General features: G+C 37.5%; 1 protein-coding gene across 6 annotated transcripts in view; it reads left to right on the top strand.

Annotated features, from left to right (window-relative positions):
- The window catches only part of ARHGAP6 (Rho GTPase activating protein 6), a 463,892-nt gene that overhangs the window by 278,733 nt on the left and 164,220 nt on the right, over positions 1-20,939 (top strand). Inside the window, exon 1 of one of the 6 annotated variants that reach the window (XM_046673812.1) lies at positions 17,429-17,477. The exons of 3 other annotated variants lie outside the window; for them this stretch is intronic. In XM_046673812.1, coding sequence (XP_046529768.1) covers positions 17,466-17,477 — 12 coding nt within the window. In that variant the 5' untranslated portion in view covers positions 17,429-17,465. Of the gene's footprint in view, positions 1-17,428; positions 17,478-17,500; positions 17,588-17,618; positions 17,691-20,939 lie in introns of those variants that run through there. 2 more of the 6 variants (XM_046673813.1, XM_046673811.1) reach the window with 2 other exon arrangements.

Below are 20,939 nucleotides of genomic sequence, written 5' to 3' on the forward strand. Positions count from 1 at the left end.
CAGTCCTCTGCCTCAGCAGCCCAAGCTGTAGAGATGTCTCCTCCGGCTTGTGCTTGTATGTATCTTTGGATAATTTCTATGGGTTATTGGTCTTGGTTCTTTTCTGTTATGTTATACAGCTGAAAGGCAGATAATTGCTTGGTCTCAATTAATAACAAGAAATTGCTTCTATATTGGAATATTAATCGGAAGGGTTGGTGCTGCTATTTCTATAGAATGCCGATCAACTTAATCCCAGTTTCATTTCCTAGAGGAAAGAAAAGTTTAGTTACAAACACTATGTTTTATTTTTCATCAGAGTCCCACTCCAAAGGAAATAAATCGCAAATCAAATTTACCTCACTAACACCACCTGTGCCCGTGTTATTCCGAAGTTCGCAACTGTTGAATCGTCCCATTGCAGTGAAGCCCGGTTGAGAAAAGCTGGTTAAGCTGGATCTGTCCCTTTTGTTTAAATTTCATCCTCAAAGTATGCCCTTCAGAATGTCACTTTTTTTTGTATTTAAATAGCTTTTCAAAGTGAAGGCACAACTTTTTAATGTTATTTATATGCCTGAAAAGCAGTCTTTCTATTTTCCAAATCCGCAGTGGCAATGATTTAATTTTTAAAAGTTAGGAAGTTCTTGGGTCAAATGTTAGCCCTGTGCTTTAGAAATCTGAGTGAATATTGCTATCGTTTGCTTTTCTTTCTTTCTTTTTTCTTTTTTTTTTAACAGTATCTTTATTATAAATTCGAGAGGGCTGGTGATGGTTTTTTTTTTCTCCCAAAGTAAAGGAAACAAAATCTCTTGCTTTACATTTTATTTTTTATTTCACTTACCAAGCAGGAATTTGTTGGGCTAGTTTCTCACCTACTAACAGCCATGTATCCTGGGATTGAGGATTGGCTACCACAAGCTTTTTAAAAGGCCGATACTGTTGGGCAGAGATTTAGCATCCTAATTATTAAAAATATATAGATGTTCTTTTTTATAGCTGAGTAGTATTCCATTGTGTGTGTGTTTGTATATATATATATATATATATCTATCTATCTCACATCTTCTTTATCCATTTATCTGTCGAGGGTACTATGCTAAGCAAAGTAAGTCAGACAGAGAAAGACAAACACCGTAGGAGTTCACTCATATGTGGAAGATGAACAAACACATGGATAAGGAGAACAGATTGGTGATTACCAAAGGGAAAGGGGGGAGGGCAAAAGGGGTAAAGAGGGACATAACGTATGGTGACAGATGGAAACTAGACTTTTGGTGTTGAACACGATGCAGTCTATACAGAAGCTGAAATATAATAATGGACACTTGAAATTTACACAGTGTTATAAACCAATGTGACCTCAATAGAATAATTTAAAATATATAGAGAGACACATGAAAAAGTTAGAAAACATTCATATAAAAATTCAGCATTATTGGAACATTTAGTTTCATGTTTAGGAATTTGTGTGAATAATTTTTATTTCAACATTTCCATATAGTAAGCATTTCTTGAGTAATTTTTTTGCACCTGATAAGGAAGAAAGGTATAAAGCAATATTAATTGTCTTGAATTTTGAATTTCCAAAGTCTTTCTGTATCCTTTCAACAAAATTAGAGTTGTTAACCATTGTTCCAATTAAGTTATTAATAATTTCTTAACTATTATTTAAGATGCACATGAAATGAGGAATATGAGATTAATACTCTAAAGTAATCATGGAGATGTTTTAAAAATAAAATCATTTTTTATCACTATCCCTTTAGTGTATAGTTAATCACTGATTCATTAATCAAAAAGTATTTGTAGTAAGAAAAATACTGTCTAGTTTTACATTGGTTTCAAGTAGTAAAAAACTGGCAATAAATAAACATAGATATTAATTATGTACTTCCTTTACCCAGAAAAAATATGATTTTGTTGAATTTGCCATCTGATTATAACGACACATTTAGATATTGTGAAAATAAAGCTACATCGGATACTTGAGGGCCTTTGAAAGGAGAGAGAGAGACTATATTTCAAAAGTAGCTTAGACATAAGTTGCAAATTATTCATGGCAGATGGTTTTTGTTTCTCCTTTTGTTTTATCAAATGTAAGTGTTCACATCTTAGAATTAACTAAAGCTGGACACAAAGATAACCCTCTTCTACATTTAAATATAATTTTTCCTTATTGGAAAAATTGCTGCATTGTTTAAAAATATATAATGAGGTATATTAAATATAAATTAAGATGATACCATACTTTTACAGGGGCATTTCCTATGTTACTCACACAGGAGTCTTGGATGAACTTGTCCATTCCAAATTATTATGTAGTTAGGGCATGAGCATAACCTCAAGTACTAGTATTTACTTTATGATATACTTGCAGAAAGCAAAGATATTGAATATTTGTGTTATTACCTGTCTTCCCACTTGAATTCCAATATGTAAAACTAAGCACTATCTTTCTCACAAATAATATATGATTCATTTATTAGTGATTAACTATATACCAAAAGGACATCGGTATAGAAAATTTTAGTAAAAACTTCATGCTAGCTTTTAATATCTCTATTAAGGATTATAATTCTTTTAAATTATTAAAGATGTTTATGAATTCTTCAAACTAAATCAATTACTTGTCATGGTGAACTTAATTGTTTTTTTTTTTTTCTGTAAAGTACATAGTATTTTAGTTAGTTAGGGCCAGATAGTAAATATTTTAGGTTTTGCTGGCCATATGGTCTCCTTACAACTCTGCCATTTAGAACAAAAACAGCCACAGACAATACATAAATGAATGTGCGTGGCTGGTTCCAATAAAACTTTATTTACAATAACAGGCGATGGGCTGGATTTAGTTCATGGGTCATAGTTTGCCAACTGCTGGCTTACATGATAAATAGCTGTGTGCCTGTAGAACCAATTTAGCGTGAAACACTTGAGTGACAATGTTCATTTTGATCCTACCCATGTCCTGGCTGCCCATTCTCTAGGAAACAGCCATCCCTCCAATCAGATAATGGAAATGCACTAGAGATTTCTCTCCCTGTCTGCATGGAGATCTTCTTAAGGAGTTTTTGAGATTTATGAACCAAATGAGATCTGTCAGTGCCAAGTGCAACCCTGGTGGGAAAAAATATAAATTAATCCTACTTATTTTCTCAAGGAGCAGGCCGTCTTTTTCAGTCATTCTTATAGTTGTACCAACATTTGTTGTGAATATATTTTCTATTGTAGATGTACTTTGAAAATGACCTGCCACCCAGGTGCCAAGGTAGTTATTTCAGGATGAGGCATGATTAGCCTGTGGATAGTGATGAGCCTCAGGAAACATGCCCTTGTAGTTCTGTGAGCTCTCAGTGGGAGAACCATTTTCTTATGTTCTTCATGCCATGGGTACTATGATCAAATCAGATGTTAAATAAATAAGTCAATAAATGAGTTAATGGAAAATTATAGTGTACAGTGAGCTTTGAATTATAGGAGATGAAAATGCAGCACCTTGTGACTTCAAACTCAACATCCAGTTTTACAATGACTAGAGATTAATTTTCTAGTGAGAAAATTATCCAAGTTTCTGATCTCACTTTTCCTCTTCCATTGTTGACTCTACTCAGAGAGAGAACACTGGTCCTACATTAGGACTGACCTCAGAGGAAAGAGAAATGTTTATAGCTGGAGAGGACCTTAAAGATGTGGAAGAGGATAATAATTTTGATGACTACAACAATGATTGTGACTCCATAGATTTAAATAGCAAGTTATTGTTTACAAAATGCTATTCCAATCCTATCACTTTATGGTAATTAAAACAAAGGTTCCGGTTATGTGCCTTTTGAAAGACTAAGGGAAAGAAAGTGAAACTGAAATACTTGGAATTTTTCCTCCTGATACTCAATTAGGAAAAAGAGCAGACAAAGTTTAAAACAAGACCTAGTTTTTCTAATATTCACTCTGTTTCTTCTGCTAGTAATACTGGGTTTTGGAATAATATATACAGTTGGATTGTTCCTGGCTGCCACTATTGACACATGCAAGCTAGGGGAGGCAGCAACAGCTCAGAGAATTGAATTCGCCCAAGTGACAGTTGAACATGTATGAACTGGAGTTAATCACCAACTTCCAGCCAAATGTTTGTTCCTGCCTTTCCTGTGGATCTGTCCAAACCCTGATTGTAACTCCTGCATGTACTGACAACTTGATAATTTAGCATACTCATGTCCATTTTTAAGGCACTGTTCAAAATATGGCTCTACTCATTACCCCCTGATAGTCTTCTAAACAAGTGCCCTCTGATGTTACGCTTTGAATAAAATGGGGAAAAGGGCAGGGAAGTGCTGGATAGAGTGGAAGGGGGAAGAATGCAAAATGCACTTTGGTGATTATGATGACGACAATTTCAACTACCATTGTTTTTGAACATTTACAGTGGGCGAGGACAGTATTGTTTTATATTTATTGTCTCATTTAATCCCTACAGCATCCCCCTGAGATAGATGTTATTCTTTTTCATGTATAAGAAAATTGAGTCTGAAAGAGATGAAATACCTTATTTAAAGTCACACAGGTAGGAAGTGATAGAGGCAGGATTTGACTTCAATGCTGTGGCATCTAAAGTGCATGTTCATATGCACAAAGTGATACTATATCATAATGGCTGGTCTCTAAGTTATGGTTAATTAGGAACATTTGCAGACCCTCACTACTCAAAGAGTGGCCCTCAGATCAGCAGTATCAGTATCACCTGGGAGCCAGTTAAAAATGCAAAATCCCTCTTCCCATTCCAGACCTGCTGAATCAGATCTGAATTTTCACAACAGTCCCACGTGACACATATGCACATTAAAATTTGAAAAGTGCTGGCCTAGACTTTTCCTGGGCAACCCCTAACCAACAGTCTGAAGGTCCCACAGAAACACTTTACCATCAGGAGGGGGAGTGGGAAACAAACAGAAACTACGGCAATGTACAAGAAAGCTTTCGCCTGTTCCTGAAATCCATGTGTAGAACACTGTAGAGGAGCTCAAGGAGCCCAGGAGACTAGTGGATCCAGGTTCATTCAAACAAGGACAATTTTGAAAGAGAAAGAGTCACTAACAGTAATAACACTGGGATATTAGGCTTAAACTGGAACTGCCCTAAGCAAACTGGGACATATGGTCACCTCAATTGTAGCACCTAAGCCTTGTTTGGTGAGAATCCATAAAAATACTAGGATTCTCTAGTCTTTAAAAAAATGAAGACAGACAGATGGGAAGTTTAAAGCCTACAAATTAAAAAGGTTGAGAATTACTTGTTTATTAAATTATTTTATTCCACAAGTATTTTTAAGCTCTCTCCTTCTTTGTCAGGTATCTTGCAGGCTATGGGATACAGAGGTGTACATAATACAATAGAACTTAACAGGAGTAGATAATACCCTTTAAGTTTGACAGCAGCAATATTAGGAAACATGATTATGGAATAAGAGTTAACCTCATGGAGTCATAAATTGAAAGCATCTTTGTTTAATTTTTAATCTTGTATCTTAAGAAGTGATGTAGTCTAACATTTTTAAATTTAGAAATTTTAAAACAATTTTAGGTTAATTCATGGAAGATGAATCCAAATGTGATAACTGAGGCAAGTTGGGAAGTTAGTGGGGGGGGGAGGGATAAGAATGCTATTTTAGATGATAACAAAATGAACTTGCCCTCTCTAATATGTCACCTGGATCTTCTGACAGATATGGAACCCTGGGCCACATGGACTGTGATGAAAATTTGAACACGTGTAAGCTTTGGAGTTCATCAACTTTTGTGGGTTTTAAAATGGAGTATTTATCCTAAGGGTTTGCCTGCCCTGAGCTGTACTTCATAAATGAAAAGTACAATGTGTGCATCTTCCACGCTGAAAAATAAACAGCAACCTCATCTTTTGTAAACAGTAATGCAATATGCTTAGTGAGATTTACAGATGCATCCGTTTAGATAAACAGTGAAAATCCTTATTAATAATTAGTCCTATGCAAGGCCCATGGCTGTGTATACTACATAGGAAAATTATTTTGTGACCACTACTCTTTCCAGCACCTAGAACAAAGTCTAACACACAGTAGGAAATCAGTCAAAATTTGTGTGATGAGTAAATGAATCAGATGGCATTTCAGACATGCTGAAAGAGGAAAGCAGTATTAGTTGTCCCTATTTTAGTTCTTTTTTCAGAGTGCAGAATTGCTCCAAGGCAGCTCACGTAGGTAGTCCCAGGTCAGTGCAGGAAACCAGGAAGGAGAGGGCAAGCATTGACATTGTGGCTTTGCCAACTGTCTCTTCTATTCTGGTTTTGTTTCCTTCATCTGGAGAAGCAGATGTGCCTGCCTGATAGGGCGGAAGCCTGGAAGCCCCAAGATCGGGAGGTAACAACATCCTGGTCTCTCAAACTTCCTGGGTGATTCATTGGCCAGTCACAACTACAAGATTCATCACTTCCAGAAACTTAGTCTCGTTGGTGCTCTTTTGAAATGGGCTTACAGTTGAGAGCAAATAACATTAATTGGCAAATTAAAGATAGCTGTGTTGTTTACACACAATACTTTGTGAGTTTAAAACAAGCTAATTTAAAGCTTAAAATACTCCTTTGTTATAGCTAGTTTCATATGAAAGTACTGAGTCAATTTGTCCTTGAGGTAAAAGATCTATCACAGATGAAATTCAGATATGAGTAGCACAGGCTTCATTGCCTCCCATCTCAGAGGTAAAGATATCTGTCTTCCTATCCAAATCCTATGCAATCATGCTTCTTCAGGGTCCACTCCAAATAGTATCATCTTACTCTCCTCTCCCTTCAACTTCTCTACACACTCAATTATCTCCTCATGTCAAAACCCTTCCTTGAACAAAGCTCTCCTGAAAGCCATCTCTTCTATCTTTTACAGCTAAACCTCTTGTAGGGATAGGGTACACTCAAGGCTACTTCACAGGCTCATTTCTATTCACTCCTCAACCCTCTTGCAGCTGGCTTCTACTCCATCACTCTCTTGAATCTCTTTTTTCCAAGGTTACAGAAGACCTGATTGCCAAAATCAGGAAAATGAGTCTTTATTGCATTTAACCTCTGTGGCCTTTGAATCCAGCTCTATTTCTCCTTGGCAACCTCTTTTCCTCCATTTTCCACAACTCCTCTATTTCTCTTTATTTCTCCTCCTACCTCTATGAGTAATACCTCTTCATCTCTTTTGCAGGCATCTTTTTCTTCATTGGCCCTTTAAGCACATTTCCATCTTAGCTCTCTTCCTTTATCACTATACACTCATTCCTTTCACCCTATTGTCGATTCCATGGTGTTAGCTGTCATTTACTTTGTTTTAGGATCTTTCATGTTGCAAGGAATAGAGACATGCTTGGTTATTTCAGGTAGTAGAAATTCATTGTAAAGTTACAAGGGAAAGAATGTAAGAATAGAAAAACACTTAACCCTTGGAACACCACTCCAGCCAGGACTCAGAGGGAGCTCAACACTGTGCAAAATATGAGTCTGTAGTAATGCTAGACATTTACCAGGCTGTAGACTCCACTTCACTAACTCACTCACTCACTATGTCAGTCTCTCTCTCTTTCCCTCCCTACCTCCCTCCTTCCCTCAACCCTCCCCTCTCTTCCTTACCCATTTCTTCTCTCTAGTCTCTATCTTCTCTCAACTTTCCTTCTCTTTCCCTCATGGTTTCTGCTCATTTGTGTCATCTGTTATGTCCTGATTTCTGCTCTCTCTTTGACTACCCATAGTACCTTGGTATATATACTTTATTCTATAACTTAAAACACTGCTATAATTTTTATATTTGTCTTCTGGCTGCTTTCAGTGCCTTCTGAAACTACGTGGAATATATATTTATGTACATATATATAAATGAAGGAAGGAAGGAAAGAAGGAAGGAACGAATGCAACTTTGAATCACATCTACTCATGTCATCTTTGTGTCCTCAGTGGCTGCCCATGATATAATAGTTGCCATTAATGAACACCTACTGTATATCTGCCATTATGTCATTTACATATATTTCCGATCTTCACACACTCCTAAAAAGACATGGTATTTTCCCCTTTTTTTATACATAAGGAAACTGTGGCTCTCACAGATTACATTACTTGCTCTAGATCACAGTGCCAGAAGTTGTGAAGCCAGGATTTCAGAACTGTTATGCTTTTTAGGAAATATTAGAATATCTGAGTAATTGAATAAATGTGGTTTTCTGCATTCATTTTTAAATAAGACAGGCAATAACAAAGGTATATTTTGATAATAGTGATTAAAACAATAATTGGTTAGTCTTTTATGTTTCTAGAATTTTTAACTTGTGAAAACACAGACCAAGAGGGAAAAATAACTGTCTTCGAATTTGGAAGGCCTGTTGGACAGGTCAAATGAATTAGAAGGTATTCAGCTGCAAGTAACAGAATACTACCCCTCCAACAAAATTAAGTAGCAATGAAATTGTAGTCTAACATAATAAGAAATCCAGAGTGGTGTAGGATTCATTTTCACAATGTTAGGGTCACAGATCTTTCTCCCTGCAGGCTCTGTCCTGCTCTGTGTGTTGGCTTTACTCTCAGGCTGGTAGCAAGATGGCTGCGTCAGTTCCAGACATCACACTGAGATATGACAGAAAGCAGAGGAAGAAGTACAGGCCATCTCTTTCTTTATCCTTCTTACCAAGAGACTCTGTCCTGGAAGCTTCTTCATATCTCATTGGCTGGAGTCGAGGCACAGGTTGTGGCCATGACTGCTGGTTGCCACTCCTTCTTCCTTCCTTCCCCTTGCCTACGTTTCACTGCCTCACATACAGCTAATTGTGGCTATTTGACTAAGTCCCCACCAATCAGGGTTTCCTGTTGGTTGAAGTACAGATAAGTTGTCCAGAGCTCAAGCAGCCATGTTGGACCTGAGACAGCATAGTAAAATAACAAACAAGCAAGCTAGTAGGTGCTTCATCCCTGATGTCATTGCAGTGCCCAGGTTGCATAACACGTGACTTCTTTTCCCCAACAGGGAATTATACTTGCATTTTATTTAAAGCCACTGTTATTTTTATTTCTTGCTCTTTTTGTAATTGTTATGCAACCAAAATTAATCTGATACCCATTTCCCTTATTAAAACAGTCTTGGCAAATGGAAGGGTATAACCACAACTAACTAAACATAATGAGGATCTATCTATCGTTGGAGCCAGGGACGGGTCATGTACCCTTCATCACATGGGGGAAGGTTGAATAGCCAAACAACGTCAGACCTCAGTTTGGAAGGAGGAGAGAAGGGGAAAGGACTGTTGGGTAGGCAATAACAAAGGCTGCTAACAAAATTAAGTAACTTTCCCAAGGTTACATGGCTGATTATTGGTGGAAGAGAAATTCCAACTCAGGTTGCTTAAAAGCAGGCTCAGTGGACTTATCTTTACAAGCTGAGTTTAGTTGACAATTTGTCATTTATACTATAAAGGAAATTCAGACATATCTGGGATATGACACTCCAACTTTTAAACATCTATTGCTTCATTTATTTCCTCTTACCAAGATACAAATAGTTAGCAGTTGCCTCTGCATTGGTGAGAATCATATACATGTAGGTAAATGTTACATACACATGGAAAAAGAGCAGGCAGAGCAGACCACCTCAGAGTTATATACTTAGCCGTGGATAGTAATGTGAGAAAAATTTGCCTTGCTAATGTTGTTTGCTTGAGCTAAATATTGAAATAGCATGTATTTCCTTAGTGTGTGAACTGGACATGGGGATTGAGGTGAACTGGGATTGTTCTGAGTGGTTGGAGGAAGGCAACCCAAATATGTGTTTGTGGGCTTTTTAAAGTTTGAGGCCAATTTGAAAAACAACCAGCACTGGGTTTCCTTGTCAACGCCATCCTGATACTGACCCTGGAAGTTTCACTTCCCTTAACATACTGCCGCTCCATTTGGGGATAGGGCATGGCACTTGGATTTCAATGGTGGTAGCCTTATTAGCAATTTGCGGAACTCAATAGCCATCTCAAAAAAGCAAAACCAGTAGGGATGACACTGCTGGAAAATCCTGTACCTCAACTTTATTTTATATGGTTTTATTTTTTCCTGCTTGTTTTAAGAGGACCTTCAAAGTGAAGTATCAGAGAGAAACAGTGCCTTTGTTATAATTTATATTTACATATATTTCTCTTAGTCAATTGAAAATGTAGAAAAAATATTTTGTGTTTATGGACAGTATTTGTATAAGATTCAAAGGCAAATTTTATCTATGTGACTGACTGATAAATTGCTAATGGCCTTCAATCCCAGTGGAGTTTACAAAATGGTTTCACTAACACTGAAGGAGGCAGGAGAAAGAAGACAAATCTGAAGTCTACAAGATTCCTGGAGAAGCATCTTCTCAGAAGACAAGAGAAGGAATATTTTTTCTGTGTGAAGCAATACAATTACAGTGTTTGATAATGCTTATGCTAAGATGATTAAGAATTTTGATTGCATTGGAATATGGTGATAGGATGTTTGGTTCTGATACACGTTTTGAACAAGCCCTTTCTTATAGGTTAAGTAAGATTTAGAGGTTATATTGACAATACTTATGAGCAAGACTGTTTGGTTACCTTTAATCTTCTCTTAAGGGCCATTTACAGAATTAATTTGTTAATTATAAATAATTTTTTCTTATTATCTAATGAAGTTTCTTCTTCTGTTATTTTGAATAATTATGTGTTCCTGAATATAAAAAAGGGTTGCGTATAAAAAATTAGTTTTTTCTGACATCACTAATTCAGGTTAGTCCATTTGTCTCATGAAAGATGGATTTGACACTACCAGATTTTATTGTGAGCAGGTAATACTACTCTGTAGACTGATGCCATCATCTGTCATAGGACTTGATATTCATGTAAGGAAGAAATGATTTATAATACTTAGTACCTGAAGTGTTTGCTCTTTTAAGGAAATGCTATAGCAGATGCTAATATAATAAAGTATTATTGTTAATCAATGCAGTATTTACCCATTCTTTTATATACAGAATTCTTCTAAATTAAGATGAATTTGTTTTTAAGAAAATAAATACCTAGGATTTAATTTTGACTTTCTGTAGGGCTTTGCATTAAACTAATAGACATGAATGGATGACCTTTATGATGACAAAATAGAGTGAAATATCCCCAACTGTTTTTTCTGTTACAAAGAGGCAATAGAGTCACTAAGTTATAGGAGAATTTACAGAAGACTTGAGATCACTCATGGCTACCTGAGGAAAACGATTAAGATATAGTTAGGAATAGACTTATCATATGACCTAGAAATTCCACTCCTAGATGTCCTTCTAAGAGACATGGAACCCTATGTCCACGCAGAAACATGTACATGAATGTTCATAGCAGCATTATTTATAATAGCCTAAAAGTGGAAACAATCCAAATGTTCATCGACTGATGAATGGAGAAGCAAATGTGATACATGCATACAATAGAATATTATTCAACTATAAAAAGGAATGGTAAATGCTGCAACACGGATGAGGCTTGAAAAACATTATGCTAAGTAAAGAATTCAGACACAGAGGGCCCATACTGTATGACTACATTTATATGAAATGCCCAAAATAGGCAAATCCATAGAGACAGAAAGCAAATTCATGATTGCCAGGGACTGGGGGAGGACAGAGCAGGGAATAGCTGTTATTGGGTGTGGGCTTCTTTTTGGGGTGACGAAAATGTTCTAAAACTGATTGTGGTGATGGTTGCACAACTCTGTGAATATACTAAAACCCACTGGATTGCACATTTTAAAATAGTATGTGAATTATATCTCAATTTTTTAAAAAAGATATAGTTAAGATCCAAGTTTGAGTAAAAGCAAGTCTGGTTGATATTTCTACCTCCTCTATCCACATAGCAGATATTTGTTAAGAAAATCACTGTGTCCCTAGTGCACTGCTGGTCACAACTTGTAGGATACCCAAGATAATCCCTGGGCTTTAAGTGACTAATTAGCACAAAGGAGAGATGCTGTGTGTCACTCAGGCAGAATCTGTGAGGCTAGCCAGAGAGACCCCATATCTGAAAAGTGCTGCAATTTTGGAGGAAGAAAGGAGAAAAAAATACTATAGCTATTTGAATGCAATGGGTAGAATTCGAAGTCTGATAGACTGACCAAAAAACATATCAAATTTGGAGACTGATAAAGACATGAGCCAAATCATGAGAGTGTAGGATGCAGGTTTCTCTAACTCCATCCCTCATCTAACTAAAAAAGAGAAAGAATTTCCCACCAACTGAATGGGAGAAAAGCCAGGAATCCTGTGAATCAGAGCCCCTTGGATTTCATCCATCCCCATTGCTCTGGAAGTGACTAAATCCAATGATGAACCAATGTGTGTAACGAATGATGCATTGCGTATGTACCTGTCATTTTGAGATTAATTATAAGAAGTAACTAAAAGAAAATGACTTCCCAATTCAGTGCAATTTGCTGTTGGTTCATAAGCACAACACCATTGTGATTAAAATCCACAATGAACTATTCAGAGACTGCAGGAGCAAAAGCTGTGGCATTCTCAATTGACCTGAATTATCATCTACTGGCAGGTAACACAGCTATGATGAAATTCCCCAGCAATAAAAGGTGCAAATGAGTTAATGAGAGGCGCAGGTGTAACCAACATAGCAACAGAGGTAAAGGGGATATGTGAAAATGTACTCTTTCTGGCCAGTATGCCCTACAATAATGTTCTAACCTTCCTTTAACACTGTAGCACAATTTTCCTTGTTTTGGAGACAAAGCAATGTGGATATTTTGTGTTATTTAATTATGTGATAAATTCTCAATTTACTTTGGTATAATTTGTATAGTAATTAGATGGATTTAAATCTTCTAGAAAGTTTTGTTAGATAGTAAAAGGTACATTTATTCTATTAAAATCTATGCTGTATATCTTACAATATTATATCAAATAATTAAATCAGTATAATATTGAAGCACAGTCTAAGAAAATTCATTAATGTCCCATTGGACATAAGAAAAGTATAATAATATTTTTTAGAAGGCAAAAGTTAATAGTGATCAAAAGATTTTTTTTAAAAAAACCTGTATTCACATATTACTGTAATATTTTGCACAAAACAACAAAAACCGTGTTTTTGTCACTCTGACCTCAAAATACTTCCAATTAGGTTAGGGTCATATACCTTAGTGAAAACAGTCAAGCGAGTAGCCTCTTTGCCAAACTAGAGTTTCCACTGTTGACTAAATCATTCCTCATTCTTTAACCTGAATCCCCTGGAGAAAAAGTAGAAAGTTAACTGAGCAGCAAGTGGTTGGTGAGCCCTTGCCATGTGACTAGTACTTATGGTGTTGTGGGGAACTTGAAAAAGCGTGACCTCATTCCACTCTTCAGAGGGCATGGATTACCCCATGGGGCACTGGGAGAACTGTCTTCCACTCCATTGTCTTCAGAATAGGACCAACCTTAAACAAAATTCTAAAGTTTGGTTCAGACCTTTATTAATTAATTAGCGTGAATCCATTTATCATGGAGACTACGCCACCCGCTGTACTCCTCAGCCACCCAGAGCCAGCAGTAAACTTTTTTTTTTCTTCTTCTCCCCGAAGCCCCCCAGTACATAGTAGTATATTCTAGTTGTAGGTCCTTCTAGTTCTGCTATGTGGGATGCCGCCTCAGCATGGCCTGCCCAGGATCCAAACCCCTGAAACCCTGGGCTGCCAAAGCAGAGAGTGCGAACTTAACCACTCGGCCACCAGGTTGGCCCCAGCAGTAAACTTCTTGTCTCTCATTTCTAAGTACCCTCTTCTCCCTTAACAAACCCCTTCCTCTTCTTCATATCTCTGTCGAAACTTAATGTAGGAGAATCAAATCACAGTGGTGGGACCTAAAAGGTCATGTGTTTGGCCTCTCACCCAAAGCAAGAGTCCTTTTCACCACATTGAGGATGGATGATCAAATGGTTATCTGCATGAACCCCTGAGTGTTAAGAGTCCCCTTCTCCCTAAGTTACTTATCCTTGGGTAAATGTTTTCTCTAGAAAGAGTCTCCTTGGGAAAGGCCCAGGCCTACTCCCTGGAATTCTCATTCAGTCATTTGATATTGCTCTTGAAAGATAGACCAGATCTACTACTGAATCCACCTGATGGCCGTTCAAATATTTTAAGTCAGCATTTCTGTTACCCCACAGTCTCCACAACTCCAGACTAAACAGCTTCAATTTCTTTCATGGACTTCAAAGGTGTGTTAAATGACAATTTTTCCAGAATCTTCCCCTCCCCATCCACACTGCCCTCTTCAGAGCTTGCTGGATACATCTCTGTCTTTCAAAATGTGGCCTCCAGAAGAGAGTTTGGTGCTTCGCCTGTGTTCTGGCCTGGGTGGAACCCATTGCATTATCACTTTTCTCAAGTTGGATTTGAGAGTTCTTTTCATGCAACCCAAATTTCCGTTACCTGATTTAGTGCTTTTGTCAGGCTTCATTTGAGTTTAGTGGACAATGTAAGAACTCTACCTCTTTCTCAAGTTCCTATCTCCAATTAATTTTGTTACAATTTAAATGCAAACTTCTCTAATTTTTTGAATCTTTATTTTAGTCTCATTCTAAACTTTTGATCTAATTAAATTATTGTATGTAAATTTAAACTATATTTAAAGACTCTAATTCTCTCTCCTATTATGTTATCTATTTTTCCTACTTAGTGTCACCTGCAAATTTGATAAACATGACCTATACTTTTCTGTGTTTTCGAAGAAGATGTTGAGCAAGATGGGGCCAAGTGCCTGCAGTTGTAGTTTTGCCGTCTTTGTTAGTTAGTACCTTATATTCGTAGTTCTTAAGTTCATCTGAATGTACAACCATTTCTGCTACATTTTACTGTCTAGTCTACAAAGGTTCCAGAAAAATTTATCCAGTGCTTCACTTAAATTGGTCATTTATCTAAACCTTTTGGGGTCAGGGTCTGTGGTAATGGAAGAAAAGTGGGTAGATGGTCTGTGGGGAGAGTATATTGAGGCTGATGAACTATCCGCGAATCTTTCTGTATAGAACAACTATATATTACTGTGTTTATCTTTGGGTTTACTCTATCATAGATCACATTCCTCTCCTAACTAAAATTCTATAATTAGTAGCCTTCATTTCACAATAAATGATGATGATGGTGGTGGTCATGATGATGGTGATGACGGTTTTTATGATAGTGCTGATGATGATAATGGTGGGGTGGTGAACACATATATAGCTTTTTCCAGGTGTCAGGCTCTGTCTTGAATGCTTTACAATTATTATCTCATTTAATCAGCACAACAATCTGTGGGCTAGGTGTTGCACACTGACCCTGACTAGTTTGTACATTTGCAACTATTAGGTTCTCTTTGGTAGATACTGGAAACCACTAAAGAAGTGAAAGGTGGTAAAGGTTAAGTACTGCTTCACCATGTCACTATCAGATTTAATGAAAAAACGAATTCTCTCACATATATAAACATTTATTAGCCAACAGGCACCAAAACCCAGCTTGTTTTGTCAGCTTGACTACAACAATAAAAAAATTTAGAGTCTCTGTCGTTTCAGATACTCTAAGCATCTCTTTGCATGAAGAGTTTGCCTGATACTATCACAAAAGATTGTTGGCTCATTAGAAATCCTAGGCAGTGACTTTTCTAGAATGTGGCTGCACCCGCTTTATGGGCATACCCTCTCCCATGATGAGGTCAAGAAGAGTGACCAGAAAGTGCTGAGAGGAAGTAGAACAAGTAGGGAAGAGGGAATTGAAACTAGGAGTGAGGGGTCGGGCAAAAATTCATTTGGGCCACTTGTCACATATTCAAGCTCCTTATCCTAAGCTGGGTTTGCTCAACTACCAAGAAATAGATGTAGCTTTTGGGACACTTAGCCCAGATTGACGTATCTGCCACCCATTTTTTAAAATAGAGTTTAAGCATTACTGTTGCCTGAGACACATTGCTTCTGGTCAAACAAGGACACTCCAGCAAATATATCAACACTAAAGACTTCTAAACACTAGTCAAGACTGGTAAATTCCCTGAAAGGAAGGAGTTAGTTCTCAGCATGACTTGAAATTAGAACTTTTTTCCCACTGTTTTTATTTTAAAATACTTTTGTCTGGGAGAGAGCACTATGTGGATTTAATACCTTCTTCCATCTCCATAGCACCGTGCAGGTTAACCTAACCTGGGTGGGAAATTTTTTCTTCCCTTCTTTCCAAATGCCTATCAGAGAACACTTTTTTCTGGGGCTTACCTCTGTCTGTTGATCAGACTGAACAGTGCAAAGAACTGCCACTCCCCTGGAGGACAGATTTTTGTTGAAACTTCTAAGTAGTGCAAAGGATGATGCTTTTCACAACCAACACAGGTGTGCATAGTTGCAACTTATCTTCAGTTTAGAAACATATTGGTTACTGAGGCAGTAATTTCTAATTAGCTACCCACAGATGAATGTGGTACTTAAGTATGCTTGAACTCGATAGTACTTCGAAGTCATTTTTAAAGGTCAGTTAACATTCATATTGTATCAAAAATAGTGTATATACATCAACTTGTGCCAAACTATCTCTTTGCCATTGGTGAGAACAGTGTCCTTTGCACACATAAGTTCCACGAATTCAAGAGGACTATTATGTAATAGTGGGTCTTTCAGTTGATTCGAATATGATGTTACTGAGGTCCCAGGTCTAATCTTGATTACAACTCTTTCACTTTCTGTCCCACGGCTGAGCATCTCCATGCTTTGGCTGGTTGATCTAAAGTTGTCTTTTTGGTTTGAGGAAGGCCAGTTGAAAATGTGGGTGACAAGTACAAATCAATCCCCAGAACAAGAGAATAACAAAGTACACTGATCAAACCTGGATCGTGGTTCATCTTTTCCCCAGAAAAGACAAAGACATTTCTGTATAGATGAAAATATATTTGCATGGAACGTAGTATGGTGGAGTGTGTGTGTGTGTGTGTGTGCATGGGTGCAATGTGTCTATATTCGTGTGTACATATGTGCGTGTCAGAGGAGGGATAGATATGTTGTTGCATTAATGATGACAGCAAAGTATACCCATTAATTACCCTGGAGCAAGTTGTGCGCTGAGTGTTGAACCTGCTGTATGTTTATCTGTGCAAGGGTTTACTATAATAATCACCCAAGCATTTCCAGAAGGGAAAGGTGAAGATTGATTTGTCAATGCCTAAGGGTCTCCCAACGTGTGGTCTACAACTGTGTTTGCCAGTGAGTTGTTTGGGCTTCGGCAGGAATTTTCCCACAGAAAGGATGTTCTAACTGGCAAGCTCCCAGGACCGCCCACAAATCCATTTAACCATAACAGAGCTGACGAACACTGTCAGGGCTGGAGTTGGCTTCCAAGTGGGAAGTCAGCCTAGTATTAATAGCACGGTTCCAGCTGCACTATGGGTCCAGTGGACTTCTGATGGACCGGCCTGGGAACCAAGGCACTCTTTGTAACATTTATGGGAAATGGATTCTTTGGTGAGCACAGTGGGAAGGGAGTACTGCGGTGGCATGAGAACCGTAGCTTCCCATTCTCCCCTTCTACTCTAATCACTACCAACGCCAGCGTCCAGCAAGAAGAGATCAAGGTGAATTCTAGAGGAATCCTTCTCCCACCTCACGTCTGGGCAGAGCCTGCCCTGGCCCTGGTTCAGCTCGCTTGGGTTGGCTGTCCCCATGTACAGGATATTTGTAAGTTGGGTGTTTCTAGGTCACCTGTATTTAATTATGGGATATAGATGCTTATTTTAACATAGTAGCTGTTTATCCAGGTAAAATTATATTAGAATTTGAGACATTTTTATTTTACAAATTTTTTATTCATTTTAACTAATTTCAGCCCTGATTATGTTCTTGTGCTTCTTTAATGGGTTAAAGCCATTATTTTTATGCAAATGGAAAGGGTGTGCATGGTTGCAGTAAAACATTCTGTTTTCTGGCTATAGGAGGAAATGGGAGAAGTGGGTGGTGCAGAGTGTGTGAGTGTGTGTGTGTGTGTGTGTGTGTTTGTAATTTGAATATGACCTGAAGGTGTGTTGCTCAAACCAAGACATGCTTTAAGAAATTAAAAATTGTATTTGTATTCAAGGAAGCTCTTTTTCACTAATGTATTTGGAAATATTCCAGACCTTCTTTTTTTTTGACAGAAGTATTAGAATTAAAAGATTTTTTAGCCCTGGGAGCTCTTTAAATACATAAGTTTTTTAAAAGAATTTTAAAAAGACTAGATGGCAACCAGTAAATTATTTTCTGCTAATCTTAAATAAATATCTCTATTATGTAAGTGTAGCATCAAAGTTGTCTTACGGGATACAGAGGAACCCAAAGGAAAATAATTTGTTTAGTAACTTGATTTTCTTCCTTTTTTTCATGATTCAAAAGTTGTTAAATTAATCCTGTTTGGGGCAGTGTAAATGTGGGAATTTGCAAATGAATAACAAATAGAAAGCGTAAATCAACTAAAATGTATATGAAACCCTGCTGGATTCTTAGGAGGTCTCTTGACATTTCTGAACCGCACTTCTCTTTTCTAGGATTCTATTTTAGAACACAGTCATAAATGCAAAAGGAAGATTTCAGCACCAAATTACACTCATCTTTAAAATATTGGGCTCCTTCTGCCCCTTCCAAACACTGAAAAGCTCTTTGGAGTTTGAATTGCTGAGGCATGGAAAACTTTTCTTCCAGAAGATTTTTTAAGGAAAAATTATATTTAGGATTATAAGTATAGAATTATAACACAGACAATTCAAAGTACTTAATAAGCCTCTGTAGGTAAGTCTAGATTATCTCTAAAATAGCTCATTATTTCACCCAATCCCATAATTAAATGTTTGAGGAGGTAAAACTGAGTGCACATGATTTTCAGAGCGACAAATCTATTTGCAGTCACTGTAACCCGATTATTTATTTTGTAGGAAAGGGAACTGAGGATGAGAGGGGCTAAGCGACTTGAGCAAGGCTACTGCTAGTGAGGGCAGAGCTAGGAGGGTGATGGTAAGCAACAGTGAGAGTGTTCATCACCTATTGAAGATCCTCTATTTCCTAGATCTACTTAGATCTTTTCATTTTACCCTCACAGCAACCTTGCAAGGGAATGGGTCATATTCCAGTTTATAAATGAGAAAACTGAAACATGGGAGGTTCTCTAACTTTTCAAAGTGAATAGACATTAAGAGGCAGAGCAAGAATTCAAATGCACACCCGCTGATTCTGAAGGCCTCGTGTCTCCATTGTACCAGGCTGGCTCCCAGGCCTCAATATAGCCTAAAATCCAAGTAGCATCCCTTCTTTATACATGTTGGTACGTAATATGTCAAGAGCATCTCCATCTAAGCAACCACTCTGGTTATTGAATTTGATGGGTAGTAGTCTGGGGTATTGGGTCTCCTTACCTTAGTTTTTCTGACAAAAATGATTGTCCCTCTCTTATTAGATATAGTAATATTCCATAATTTGTCTTCAATTAGAAATCCAGAATTTTTTTTTCTGCTTGTTTCTCCCAAATCCCCCCAGTACCTAGTTGTATATTTTAGTTGTGGGTCCTTCTAGTTGTGGCAACAAAATTTGTCTTCAATTAATGCCTCCTGTTCTTCTTTGGAAAATATACACTTTAAAATATCTAACTCCTTTATTTAGATCTAAAAAAGAGTACACTCCTTTCTCTTATCCAGTGATTCATTCATTCAGTAGATATGTATTGAATGCCTACTATGAGCAGACACTGTTCTAGGCTTTGGAGATACAGCTCTGAATAAAACAGACACACATTCCTTCCCTTGTGGTACTTTCATTGTAGTGTGTCAGAGGATAGCCAGTAAGCAGCAGAAAATAAAGTAAGTGAGATGGTGATAAGTGTCCCGGAAACAAAAAATAAAGAAATAAAGAAAAAATCAGGGACAGGAGACATCAGAAAGATGGGATTGGTGTTAGTTAAAAAGGACTTCTCTGAGAGGGTGAATTTGGGGAGTGTTTATCACATTATTGATTCAGTGAAAAATGCCAATAGGTGTCAATTTTTTTCAGCAAATTTCTTTCCAAAACCATAATACCCCAGTCCCCACCAGTGGTAAAATGCTCATCCTAACTCTGTCTCCATCCTCATGATACGTCTTCCCATTTATCCCTTGTGTAAACCATTGTTATCTCTATAGTACAAAAAACAGGAATAAAATGGGTTGCCCACGAATCTAAGGGAGATGTGAATAGAGAACAAAACAAGCATAGCACCTGATCTACTCTTCCCAAACATCTCACCAAATCTCAGAAATATTGAAATGACTAACCCAGAATCACATGGCAAGGTGCTCTTTATTCCATTTATCCAGCAAGTTATGAATTGAGTTCCTACAGTGGGCCAGGCTACTGAGATGGACCAAGGAGATCCAGCAGCACTCACAAGAGATTGTCTCTGGCCTAGAGGCACGTACAGGGACCTCTGACCCCAACCCAGTGCTCATTCCCCTATACCATGATGGAGAATCTCCTTTCTTTCCCAAGGTCTGAGAAGAATGAGAATGGTGTTCCCATTTATATTTATATTTCCTACTCTGCACTTCAAGTGTGTTATGGGTTAAATGAAACCACATCAGCTGGCCTAGGAACCAAAACCACCATGTATCTTGGTTTTCTATGGGAGAATGCATTCAGACTTTTGAACACCAACCATCTTTACAAACTTCCAAATTGGGGAGTGTCTGAGTTGGAAAATATGAGCAAAGATTGTTTAGAGTCCATTAAGGCAAACTTTGGGTGTCCAACCTTCAAGATATTGAGCATCTCCTGGACTAAACAACATCCTCTTCAGTCCTTAAGGCAGCATCAAATGAGATACAAATGGTTGTCTACATTTGTAGCTATTACTGCAAATAAGTAGTAATAGCTTCCTCAAAATTGTATGGGAAAAGTTTTTTTCTCTTCACTATGAAGACAAACTGATGG

The sequence above is a fragment of the Equus quagga genome, chromosome 10 (genome assembly GCF_021613505.1).
Source record: "Equus quagga isolate Etosha38 chromosome 10, UCLA_HA_Equagga_1.0, whole genome shotgun sequence".
In the NCBI taxonomy this organism is placed as follows: domain Eukaryota; kingdom Metazoa; phylum Chordata; class Mammalia; order Perissodactyla; family Equidae; genus Equus; species Equus quagga.